The 13,286-nt window shown below is 42.0% G+C and overlaps 1 protein-coding gene across 1 annotated transcript in view; it reads right to left on the bottom strand.

Moving 5' to 3' along the window:
* pstpip2 (proline-serine-threonine phosphatase interacting protein 2) overlaps positions 1-1,661 on the bottom strand; it is a 119,041-nt gene extending 117,380 nt beyond the window's left edge. Inside the window, exon 1 of the mRNA XM_059963480.1 lies at positions 1,635-1,661. Within this exon, the coding sequence (XP_059819463.1) occupies positions 1,635-1,661 (27 nt within the window). The remainder of the gene's footprint in view (positions 1-1,634) is intronic.
* Between the last annotated feature and the right edge of the window lie 11,625 nt (positions 1,662-13,286).

Raw genomic sequence — 13,286 nt, 5'->3', positions numbered from 1 at the left:
AATTCTGGTCACCTCACTATAGGAAGGACGTGGAAACCATAGAAAGGGTGCAGAGGAGATTTACAAGGATGTTGCCTGGATTGGGGAGCATGCCTTATGAGAATAGGTTGAGTGAACTCGGCCTTTTCTCCTTGGAGCAGCGGAGGATGAGAGGTGACTTGATAGAGATGTACAAGATAATGAGAGGTATTGGTGTCTGCTACCCTCAGCCTGCTGCCCCAGCACACAACAGCAAACATGATAGCACTGGCCACCACAGACTCGTAGAACATCCTCAGCATCGTCCGGCAGATGTTAAAGGACCTCAGTCTCCTCAGGAAATAGAGACTATAGAGAAAATAGGAAATAGAGAAATAGAGGGCTATGTTTAAAGCCTAGGTAGTTCTAAGGTAGGGACACGTTCGGTACAGCTTTGTGGGCCGAAGGGCCTGTATTGTGCTGTATATTTTCTATGTTTCTACTCTGTGAGGCCTCACCAGTGCTTTATAAAGCCTCAACATTACATCCTTGCTTTTATATTCTAGTCCTCTTGAAATGAATGCTAACATCACATCTGCCTTCCTCACCAATGAGTCGACTTACAAATTAATCTTTAGAGAATCCTGCACAAGGACTTCTTTGCACCTCAGATTTTTGAATTTCCCTACAACTTAAACTCTTACACCTAAATAAATCTCTTTGCATCACCTCGTTTCTCCGTCAGCTTTCTACACCAGGAATAATTTTCAGCAGCTAATTAACCTCACAACTATCACATCACTGGGAGGAAACCGATCACAGGGAGAACACATAAAGCTCCCACAGACAGCGTTCTCTTGTGGTCAGAATGAAAGAAAGGACCATGGAAACATGAGACAGCTACACTGCCTGCAATGCCACGTTGCCAACCATCAGGAAGTTCCTTTGAGGCTCACGTTGGTTCTCGGGTGAATTATATTTTGACATCACTACGATTGAGAAGAAAAGTTGCCAGAATGGGACTCAAAACAAAATTCTGGATTCTGAAGAAACTGTACAAAATTACAAGCTGAAGCAGGATATTTAGACTTAATCAACCCAAATATCAGCAAAGTGGAAGGAAAAAAGGACATGGGGCATCATTAATAAGTAGATTTACTTTACCAGACACATACTGGAGACAATCGTTGTACTAATCTAACAAACAGCCTTCTGAATTATGGACCTGTATTCCACAGCATCCATCATTAAGGACCCTCACCACCCAGAACATTCTTCTCATTACTACCACCATCCACAGCAGCCTTAAGACACATACTCAATGTTTTAGAAAGAGCTTCTTCCTCTCTGCCATCAGATTTCTGAACGGATCATGAATCCATTAACTCCTCAACCTGTGCTACTTATTTTTTGATGTTTCTTGTCCCTTACAGTAATTTTTTTTAATAGATTGTACTATACTGTTATCACAAAGTAACACATTTCATGACCTATGCCAGTGATAATAAACCTGATTTCTGACTGTCTGCAGCAAGATTCTAGCCTCTGACATGCTCTCGTGTAAATGGCTACTGCTCCAGCTCAGTCTCTAGTCTGGTAGCCCCCAGGACATTGATAGGGGGGGTCAGTAATTGTAAAGCCATTGAATATCAGGGGGTGGTAGCTGGATATTTTACCTTGTTGATTCCTGGCCCCTCAGCCATGAACTTCAGCACATCACTGACTACTTACTACATACATTCTGAACTTCTGCAGTAGATTTCTAAACACGTCACATCAAGTAATCAATCACCAAGATTTGGTTGAGTAAATTGCGACTGGGCACATGCTTCATTGGGCATAGTATCAAAAGAGAAGTATATCCTTGGTCAACAGACGTTTTGCAACGCTTGTACAAAGTTAAATTGCAGCAGAAATGTGCTGGAACAGCAAGGTTTCCTGAAATAGATGTAATCCCGGTAAAAGCGATTTCTGAATTGACCGTCGAAATATCCTATCCAGTGAACTGTTACTCAGAGTAGTAAACATTGCGTCAGTCTCGCCAAAAATAATTTCCAAAAGAAGTTCTAACAAAGTAATCCAAATTTCATGTACAAGCAAGCAAGAGTCATTCTGCCCCTCCCCCACCAGTGGAGGTAACCTAATTATCTGAATGCTTATCACGTCTGTCACAAAAATATGAAAATTTCATGTGATACGTTTGTTAAATAAAAGGGACACTTTCCAAGTATCCTTCCAACCAAAGGTAGTGATCTGAATCTTAAAAACAAGAGACTCTGCGAGTGCTGGAAATCCAGACCCACACAGAAAGTTCTGAAAGAACTCAGCAGTCCTGGCAGCGTCTATGAAAAGGAATTAACCGTCAATGCTTTGGACCAAGGCCCTTCATCACATTTTGCTGCCAAGCGTCAACTGTTTATGCCCCTCCGTAAGATGCTGCATAACCTGTTGAGTTCCTCCACCGTTTTGTATGTTCTGATGCGAATCTTGCTTAAAAGCTGTTGCAAAATGTGTACTCAAACAACAATTTATACGTTTCTGTCATCTCAGCGTCATTTCTCTTTGTAGCACGGCTGAGGCAGTTGAGGCCAAGGTAGAAGAGCACTTTGTAACATTAATGGCTTCAAGGCATGCCTTGTTGAAAATTATGGTTTGGAACTACATTAAAATGGAAAGGAGGATCTATATATCTCAGCCCCTCACAGTACTCCTCCCTCATAGAAGAGAATGGATTTGCTAAGCTATGTCAGTACCCCAGGGCAGATCCCTCTGCTGGGAGCTGCCCTGGTTGATTGACATCATAGAACCATAGAACATTACAGCACAAAAACAGGCCTTTTGGCCCTTCTTGGCTGTGCTGAACCATTTTTCTGCCTAGTCCCACTGACCTGCACCTGGACCATATCCCTCCATACCCACCTCACCCAAATATCAGTTAGGAAATTTCAAGTGAAGAACAGACAGAACCTTAGTGACGTCTGTATTCAAACCTGGTCACCACTTTCACATTTTCCCAGCAGATTTAATATCCACTGAACCTGCTTTGTCTCAAGGTTTAACCTTTGCTCATGTCAGCAAATGACTTCATTCAGAGGATGAAACACGGCTAACACAGTGTTGAAACAGCAGGTTTCACAATGACTGGGCAGAATCTGATCTGCTGATTATTTCTGCCATTGTCTGGGTTTATTTCTGATTCGCAGCAACACGGTTTTTGACTTGCAGCTAATGTAATTTAGTATGGACGGTATGGGATATTATATGCACTCTTACTTGAAGTGGTAATACAGAGATTAAGTTACAGAACTAGCAGTCAAGAGCCATTACCAGAGTTCAGATAAAGAGTACAAATCCTGCCTTGGCCCCTGGGAAACTAACTTCAGGTAAATGTGGAGGCAAAGTTGAGTCAGTGGTGAGGTCGGCAACTGCAATGTTAGCATTCATTTCAAGAGAATATAAAAGCAAGGATGTAATGTTGAGACTTTATAAAGCATTGACGAGGTCTCACTTGGAGAATCGTGAGCAGGTTTGGGCCCCTTATCTTAGAAAGGATGTGCTGAAACTGGAGAGGGTTCAAAGGAGGTTCACGAAAATGATTCCAGGATTGTATGGCTTGTCAGATGAAAAAGAGTGTGAGGGCTCTGGGCCTGTATTCACTAGAATTCAGATGAATGAGGGGTGACCTTATTGAAACCTATCGAATGGTGAAAGGCCCTGATACAGTAGATGTGGAGAGGATGTTTCCTCTGCCGGGAGAGTCTACGACCAGAGGACACAGCCTCAGAATAAAAGGGCGTCCTTTCAGAACGGAGATGAGGGGGAGTTTCTTTAGCCTGAGAGCAGTGGAATTCTTTGCCACAGGCAGCCTTGGAGGCTCGGTCTTTATGTATATTTTTAGGCAGAGGTTGATAGATTCTTGATTGGTCAGGGCATGAAGGGATACAGGGAGAAGGCAGGATTTTGGGACTGAATGGGAAATGGATCAGACATGATGAAATGGTGGAGCAGATTCAATGGGGCAAATGGCCTAATTCTGCTGCTATATCTTATTATGGTCTTAAATAACTTGGATGTGAGAGGCTATTAGTAACATTCTCTCGAGGAGACTATTAAAATCTAATTAATTGATGGTTTTACATTAAATCTGTATAGATCTGGCCCACCTACAGATTCTGGACCCACAACAATGTGACTGACTCTTGTTTTCGACCCTTGATTTTACAATTCGTTTACCTTTCAGCAAGTTCTTCTAATATACAGAAAAAACTATAACAAATTCAGAGAGGATCAAATTATAGACACATTTATTCACTTGAAGTGAAGCTATTCTACACATTATCATCTGGAAATAGCTTCAATCATAGCTCAAAGTACTTTTATACTTTTTAAAGAGAACAGTAACTAATTACATTTCATAACATTCCTCCATTTTCTACATCTTTATCTGGTTCCTGACATTTGTTCTTTAGAGGCTGTGTCCCGTTTACCTCCATTGACAAAACATCAGCATCCCCACCATAAAACATACATTTTCCTGTAATAAAACACACATCTTGATAAAGCATATATATGTGTGTGTGTGTGTGTGTATATATATATATATATATATATATATATATATATATATATATATACACACATACATACACACACACACACAGACTTGAAAGTTTCCATTCAAACCAGCAAAGCAACATGCGACTTCATAGGTTCCATTTTGTCACATTACATTTTACCAAAGTTACAGATATGTTTCCACACAATCCACCTCATTATGACCTTGCACCTCATTGTCTGCCTGCTCCATGCTTTCTCTGTAACTGAAAAAGATTACTCCATACTCTGATAATTTATTGAGATACAGTGGGGAATGGGCCCTTCTGGCCCTTTGAGCCACTCTATCCTGGCAACGATCAAATTTAATCCTACCCTAATCACAAGACAATTTACAATGACCAATTAATCTACCAACTGGAACATCGTTGGACTCTGGGAGGAAACTGGAGTACCGGGAGGAAACCCACGCGGTCACGAGAAGAACATACAAACTCCTTACAGGCAGCTGCGGAAACTGAACCAGGGTCACCTGTATTGTAAAGCGTTGTGCTAACCACTCCACTACCATGCCACCCTAACCACTATGCTCTGCTATAGTTTTCCCTTGTACTGTCTGAATGCACTGTTACATTGAGATGATCTGTATGGATGGCTTACCAAACAAGATTTTCACTGTACCTTAATTTATGTGACAATAAACCAGTTTGCTAGTTCACACATTTGCCACTCTCACCTTCAAGAGCATTGAATGGGCATTGAATGAAATGCAGAAAAAATGTTTTAGCTTATTCTTAAAGAATACAGCTTTGCATCTTGCAGTTATTGGGGCCTCTCACCTAGAGAGAACCAATAGAACTATTTTCCCCTCCAATGCAAGAAGCAATAACTGCAAACCATGGAGTTGTTTTGAACACTCAGAATCTCCCTATTTATAACAGCTTCATTACAGTACTGCAACCTCTCTTTCACATTCTGATCCATAATCAAATTCACATTTGCAGTTCCGATAGATCCAAACAAAGACCCTGTGTCCTTTATTTCCTCTCATTGAACACAAACTCCTTTAGTGAACAGGCAGCGGCTCAATCCACAGATAAACAAACTCAGATGTAAAAAATAAATCCTGATTTGCATTAGATTACTGGATTAAAATATTTCAGCATTCGGCTTAATCAGATGTAATGTGGTGGGGTGAATGAAGAGAAGGGAGGTTTCGGATAGCAGATTGCCTCATGCACACAAAGTTGATTTGTGTGTAACTCCACTATCAGGCAGAGGGTTAGCCATTGTAATTTTTCCATATATTCACTTCCAACCTTAAAAACAGCCCGATTTGGTTACACTTTTATAAGACCTCAATGAGTCCTTGGACTCATGACACACTGTGATCAACAGACTTGCTTTCTGGCAGGCACTGCGCTACACAATTTTTAAAAGGTTTTAAGATTAACTTTATTTGTTACATGTTGATCATAATACAGTTTTTTAGAGAAATGCGTCGTTCTGCATCAACAACCAACACAGTCGGAGGATTGTGCTGGTGCCAGCCCACGAGTGTCGCCACACTTCCAGTGCCAATACAGCATACCCACAACACTGTCCCGAACCACAGGTCTTTAAAACACAAGAGGAAACCAGAGCACTCAGGGAAACCAACACGCAGGGAGAATGTACAAATTTCTGGAATCGAACCCCAATCGGTGATATAACCACATAACAATTACAGCACGGAAACAGGCCATCTCGGCCCTTCTAGTCCGTGCCGAACGCTTACTCTCACCTAGTCCCACTGACCGTACTCAGCCCATAACCCTCCATTCCCTTCCTGTCCATATACCGATCCAATTTTACTTTAAATGACAATATTGAACCTGTCTCTACCACTTCTACTGGAAGCTTGTTCCACACAGCTACCACTCTCTGAGTAAAGAAGCTCCCCCTCATGTTACCCCTAAACTTTTGCCCCTTAACCCTCAACTCATGTCCTCTTGTTTGAATCTCCCCTACTCTCAATGGAAAAAGCCTATCCACGTCAACTCTATCTATCCCCCTCACAATTTTAAATACCTCTATCATGTCCCCCCTCAACCTTCTATGCTCCAAAGAATAAAGACCTAACTTGTTCAACTGATCACTGGTACTGTGAAGTGATTACACTAACCACTATGCTATCCTGCATCTTGTTTCCCTTATGAATTTATTTCCCAATCTCAATTCATCATGAATGTGAATTCATGGCCAGATAATGCTACAGGTCCAGACTGGCAACTAAGGAATTTTTAAAAATTAGTTCTATAGAAGTTTCAAGCCCTTGGGCTATCCTAACACACATTTTAGAGCAAATGAAATATTTTAAGGTATAGTCTGCATCGTAATGTACCGAACTTTTACACAAAAAATTCTTACTTGTGATGAAGGTCACAATTTTAACTTTATTGATGTTGATTACAAGGTAAATATTGACCAGAATATTGAGGTTTTGTTTTCATGTGCCACATGCTCTTTTACATCCAGCATACAGCAGATAGGGTTTTAATTCAAAATCTTAATAGACAAACACAGAATATACGATGGCCCTGTTCACAGCAAGCCAAGGTTATAACTGAAATCCTGCTACAAAAAGCATGAATAAAAATTCATCAGTGGTGAATATCTCACAGCTGCTTGTAGAATTTTGTTGTACAAAATAAAATGATTGCAGCAGTCACATAAATAAAATACTTAAATGACTACAAAACCTCTTGGGACACCCTGAATTTTGAACAAACTAAATTTCCCTGACTTCATCGTATCATCATCCCCGAGGCCTGACATGGTCGTTCTGTCAGAAACCTTGAAGCCGTTGGTCATGTAGAACAGACAGTGCCTTGGGAAGACCAGATTGAGGAGGTGTTTGAGTAGAAGAAAGCCAAATACCAGGAGCTGGTAGAGCAGTGCCAGAGACAGGGGTGGAGGGCACGATGTGAGCTCATAGAGGTGGGATGCAGAGGCTTTGCTGGCAGCTCACTCTGCAGAACCTACTCGCAGGACACTGCAAAGGAAAGAGCCATAAGAACCATCACAGAAGCTGCAGAGCAAACCTCCAGATGGCTATGGATCAAGAAGTCAGGGACCAATGCCGGTGGGACAAAAGCCAGAGACACATTAACCCCCTGGATGGGATGCCTGGGTGAGAGTGTCTGATGTTGAAAGAGCCCAAACAGCCGATGACCACAGGCTACACCACTGACGATGTGAGCCCAGCGCATCCAGGATCATTTCAGCATCTTTCCCACATCTTTGACAAAAACAACTTCCCAGTATTTGACCTGCAGTTGACTTTTCACCACTGTGCCATTGTCCAATAATCCATTTAGACTCTACCGGGATTATCTAATCCACCATTGTTAATGCTGGACTTCCCTTTATTAATCATTGATCTTAAAAAGTTATTCAGAACATTAAGCTTTTTTTAAAAAAAGTGATCTCATAGAATGCGCATCTACTTGCTGCAAGCTATGAATTGGCTCCAAAGCAAAACAAATTTTACAACACTGTATGCAACAGCAGCACAAGAATTAACAGATCAAGAATGTAAACTTGATCTTTTTTACAACAGAACCTCATTTCAACTCAACCTAACCACCCACTGTCTATGTGTGACAACTACTCACCAAATGCCCTCTATGGTTGGCTAGTGTTATCTGATCTCACAATCAAGCCAAGTTTACTTTGCCCATATATATCTGCCAACCACTTATATTTTACACACTGTCCCTAATGGCCCCAATGATGTTTTCCCCATAACTAACTAAGTTCATTAATAATGTGCACCATATAAATAAAAAGGCTCACACACCCAGAGGCAAGTCAGTCATCTGACAACAACTTCCAATTACTGAGGCTTAACTGCCCCCTACAAGGGTTCCAAGGCCCATCCTTTCCCCAAGTGGGGGCTATGATAGCATAGTGGTTAGTGCAATCACTGATCGGGGTTCAACACACACTGCTGTCTGTAAGGAGTTTGTACATTCTCCCCGTGACCATGTGCGTTCCCCCCCCACACTCTCAAGACCTACGGTTAGGGTTAGGCATGGTAAGTTGTGGGCATGCTATGTTGGTGCCAGAAGCATGGAGACATTTGCAGGCTACCCAGCACAAACCTCGTTGAAGGGACTTGATGCAAATGATGTATTTCAGTGTATGTTTCAATGTACGTGTGACAGAGAAATCTAATCTTTAATCTCCAAGTAGCCACAAGAGGCCACTCATGACAAGAAGGGGCAATTCTATAACTATGTTGCTGTAACAAACAGTACAGAAGATTGGTGTGATGGTAGAAGCCACACAGCAGAATATTTTTATTGCGGTAGGCAGTGACTAGAGAAGAATGTGAAACAATTTGTAAGCATCAGCAGAAGTAAGAGGAAGAGAAAATGTAGTTCCATAAAGCATATACTGCTTTTGAGAGGCTGCTCTCTGTTTCTGTTCAGATGTACACTTTCTCGAAACAACTTCATACTCCAGGGAGCTCCTCATGAGTTGCAGACTTTCAAGTGAATCACAATTCACACGTGCTAACTTTTGCTAACTCATCTGAGGAATGGTCCCACACTCTTATACCATGGTTTTCCTCTGCTGTGCTCTACTCAGAGGTCATGTGCTGAAAATACACTCAGGCATCTCTCAAAAAAAAACTTTAAAACACAGACATCAAGATAAAAACTGGGAGTAAATCAGCTTGTGAATCAGGCCTGACCTTAATCAAGATCATGGCTGATCACCTACTTTAATTAATAATACAATTAACATAGTGGGTACAATGAGTAGACAATTCACCATCTATGATAAGAATTTTCTCCCCATTTTAGTCCTAAATGGCCAACCATTTATTCATCCGCTGGTTCTAGGCTTCCTCCCTGCATCCAACCCGTCAAGTTCTGTAAGAACCTTACAAGTTTAAAACTTGCAATGCTCAACATTCTAAACTCAAGAGAATTCAGGCCTAACCTACTTGATCTCCCCTTACAAACTTGCCAGGACTGGTATCCCTATGACAAATACTTCTTGTGTTTCCATGGCAGTAATTTTTTTTGGTTAAAAAGACCAAAACTATACACGATACTCCAGGTATGGTCACACAAAGATCCTGTATAATTACAGTAAGACATCTTTACAATATACCTCATAGTAAAGACCAAATATTGTTTGCCTTGTAAACAGCCTGCTGCACCCATACAATAGCCTTCAGTGACCTGTGTGCAGGCAGACCCTGGTTTCTTTGAGTGCTGACCTTTCAAAATTATTAACTATTAAAAAAAGGACATTGTTTTCTGTTTTATTCAGTGAATTTTACTATTTTTAAACATTATCATCATACTCTTGCCTACTCACTCACCTTGTCTCTGTTCCCTGTAAAATCATCTCCATTCTTACTACTCATACTGTAGCTCCCCTTCACCAAATCAAAGTTCAAGGTTATTATCAGATTACATATATGTCATCACATTCAACACTGAGATTCATTTTCCTGCGGGCATACACCAAAAATCTATAGGACGGGATCAATGAAAGAGCAAGAGCACAGAAGCCAACAAACTGTGCAAATGCAACTATAAATAAATAGCAATAGATAACAAGACCATGAAATAACAAGATAGAGTCCTTAAAGTGAGATTCTTGGTTATGGGAACATCTCAACAGATGAGTGTAGCTGTCCTCTTTTGATCAAGAGCCTGATGGTTGAGGAGTAGTAACTGTTCTTGAACCTGGGGCTGTGAGTCCCAAGGTTCTTGTACCTTCTACCTGAAAATAGCAAGTCCTAGCTAGTGGAGATCTCTATTGATGGACACTGCTTCCCTATGATAATACTTCAAGCAGAAGTGCTCAATGGTTGTGAGGGCTTTACCCGTGACGAACTGGGGCAAATCCACTGGCTTTTGTAGGGCTTCCTGCTCAAATGCTTCAGTGTTCCTAAGCCAGGCTGCAATGCATAGAAGATAGCAAAGTTCTTGATTTCACAGAAAGAGATCAAGCACCAAATATTTTCCCTCCATTCTCTGAAATATAGACATCACATTTATCCACCAATCCATAGGAACAATTCCAGAACCATTAAACATTTGGAAGATAATAACCAGTGATAATTACTTCTACAGTCAAGTTTTTTACAAAATTCTATTACTCAGATCCTCAGTTTTTAATCTCACCAACCTCACCAATACTAGTTTTTGTTTTTAGGTGTATTTCCCCTTACTTCCTCATTTTTCTAGATACATGCTTCTCTAATATTTCTGACAGGATTCTTATATGTTCTTCCTTGAAGACAGATACAAGGAAATTATGTAAATTCCTCTTCTATTTCCTCATTCCCTTAGAAATCTGATCCCATCTGATTCCAAGGGCTATACATATGCTGCCAAATTATGAATCACTAACTAGAAACTTTATCTTTTGCCTATCTGGACCTCTTGCCAGTTGACTGTAAAGAGCAGCTCACGTTTGAACTGTCTATATTCCAGCAGCTTCATGTATTTAAGAGTTATTGAATTAATACACTGCTGACGTTATCTGTTTTCAAAGTAAAATTATCATCATGTTAAAAACAAAAAATGGTACCAATATTCAGCAAGTGAGAAGATGGGGGGGGGGGGATTAGGAAAATGTACTGATCATACCTCATCTTCCCACTCCCACCCACAAGCTCACATAAAATGCAAGAATAAAATATGTTAAAGCCCCTGAATTCAACCTGGAACGATTGTGAATCCCAACAGAGGCCAACGTTTACTGCCTCTGACCAGAGCCCCCCGCCCGATCCTACCTCATCATCTCCCCTCGACTCATAACATCTCGCCAACCCCAACCAGCTCTCGGATCTGGAGTTTCTACACTTTTCTCCCTGTTCTCCGACTATTTTCCCAACTGCACTAACCCCACCCTGCTCGACCCTCACTCCTCACCCCACTGCCCTGCTGTTCTACCTGACACCCAACCCCCACTTCCTGTCCAGTTCCCACTCCTCATCGATTTGCTCGGCCTCTCCCGCTGCCCTCTGACACTCTGCCCGTCCTTCGCTCACCCTCTCACCTTCACTTCCACCCCAACTTTTAAAACTTCCAAACCCCTCACCCTCAACTCCCTCCAACTCTCAACATCGCCCCCCCCCACCCAACTCTAACTCCCACCTCAGTCTCCGCATCGCACCCTGGCGCCTCCCAACCCTCATCCTACCCTCACCCCCCTATCCCTACAACCCGACGTCACTCCCTCCAGCCGCTCACCCAGAAGTTGTCCCTGAAGCGTGACTCCTTCATCGCGCCTTTGGGTGCAGACTCGAGCCGGCTGTACTGCCCTGTGCGCCGCTCTCTCGCTCCTGAAAGAACACCCGCACACAGGAGATTCCCCTGGGTCCTACCGCCCGCACGCTTCCGCCCGAGGTAGGCGTGTTGGGTGTCTGTCCGGCGGGGGAATGATTCTCTCTTTTGGGGCAGTGGACAGCGTTCGTGCGATCACAGGCAGAGCTGCCGCGGCACTATCACAAACTCCGTCTGGGAGGGCATACTCGCATGTCCAGTTTTTTCTGACGGGGTTGGGAGATAAAATCACGTCCGGACTTGACTATTCAGATAACTTTGTTACAACCCATTCAAGTCAATCGTGCCTGCATTATTATCCAACTAGTACCACACAACTGATCCATTAAAACCTCTTAAATATCCTTATTTAAATCTTTATAAAAACTCCCTTTGAGAGTTATTAGTGAATCTGCTTCAAATGGACTGTTTGGCATGGCACCCTAGATTATATTACACGAAATACCTCTCGCTTGTACTGTTTTTTTTTATATTTTCTATTTTGTTTATAGTGTTTTTTATATAATGTATTGCACTCTACGGCTGCCGTAAAACGAATTTCACAACATATGTCAGTAACATGATGTGATATGTTGAATTCTGATTCTGGTTACCGGCCCTCTTTAAACTTTATTCCTGGGACGGACACCACACCCCACCGAAAAGACCAACATTAATAGCCGCACACATAAAATGCTGGTGGAACACAGCAGGCCAGGCAGCATCTATAGGGAGAAGCACTGTCATTAAATAGCCCATTACTTGGTGTTCTTGCAAGTAATGTTCCCTTAACTGCCGCTGTAGTTTGTGTGAAAGGTGGAAGTTTGGACAAGTCGAGAAGGGATCCAAACAGGCAGTTTGAGTGTCACTATTTCTATGAACCTGCTTCCTGTACTTCTGTGTGATTTTGGTCACAGGTCTGCGAACTGCAGTGGAAAAGGCATTGTCAATTATCTTCACTATAAGACATAAAGCCATAAGACTTAGGGGCAGAATTAGGCCATTTGGCCCATTGAGTCTGCTCCAAGTATTCAATCATGGCTGATTTATTCTCCCTCTCAACCCCACTCTCCTACCTTCTCCCCATAACCTTACTAATCAAGAATCTATCAGCCTCTGCTTTAAATATACCTAATGACTTGGCCTCCACAACCACCTGTGGCAATGAATTCCGCAGATTCACCACTCTCTGGCTAAAGAAATTCCTCCTCAACTTTATTCTGAAGGAACATACTTCTGTTCTGAGACGATGCTCTCTGGTCCCAGACTCTCCCTTTATTGGAAGCATCCTCTGCATGTTCACTCCGTCAATGTTCGGTAGGTTTCAACATGTGCTGTTGATAGTAGAAACTCAGTGGCAGTGTAACATTGGTGGAGAAAAAATACAGGTAAGAGGGAAAGATTTAGGAGGAACTTAAAGGACATTTTTTTATGTGA

The sequence above is a fragment of the Hypanus sabinus genome, chromosome 3 (assembly GCF_030144855.1).
Source record: "Hypanus sabinus isolate sHypSab1 chromosome 3, sHypSab1.hap1, whole genome shotgun sequence".
Taxonomy (NCBI): Eukaryota; Metazoa; Chordata; class Chondrichthyes; order Myliobatiformes; family Dasyatidae; genus Hypanus; species Hypanus sabinus.
This window is presented reverse-complemented; position numbering and strand designations above follow the sequence as displayed.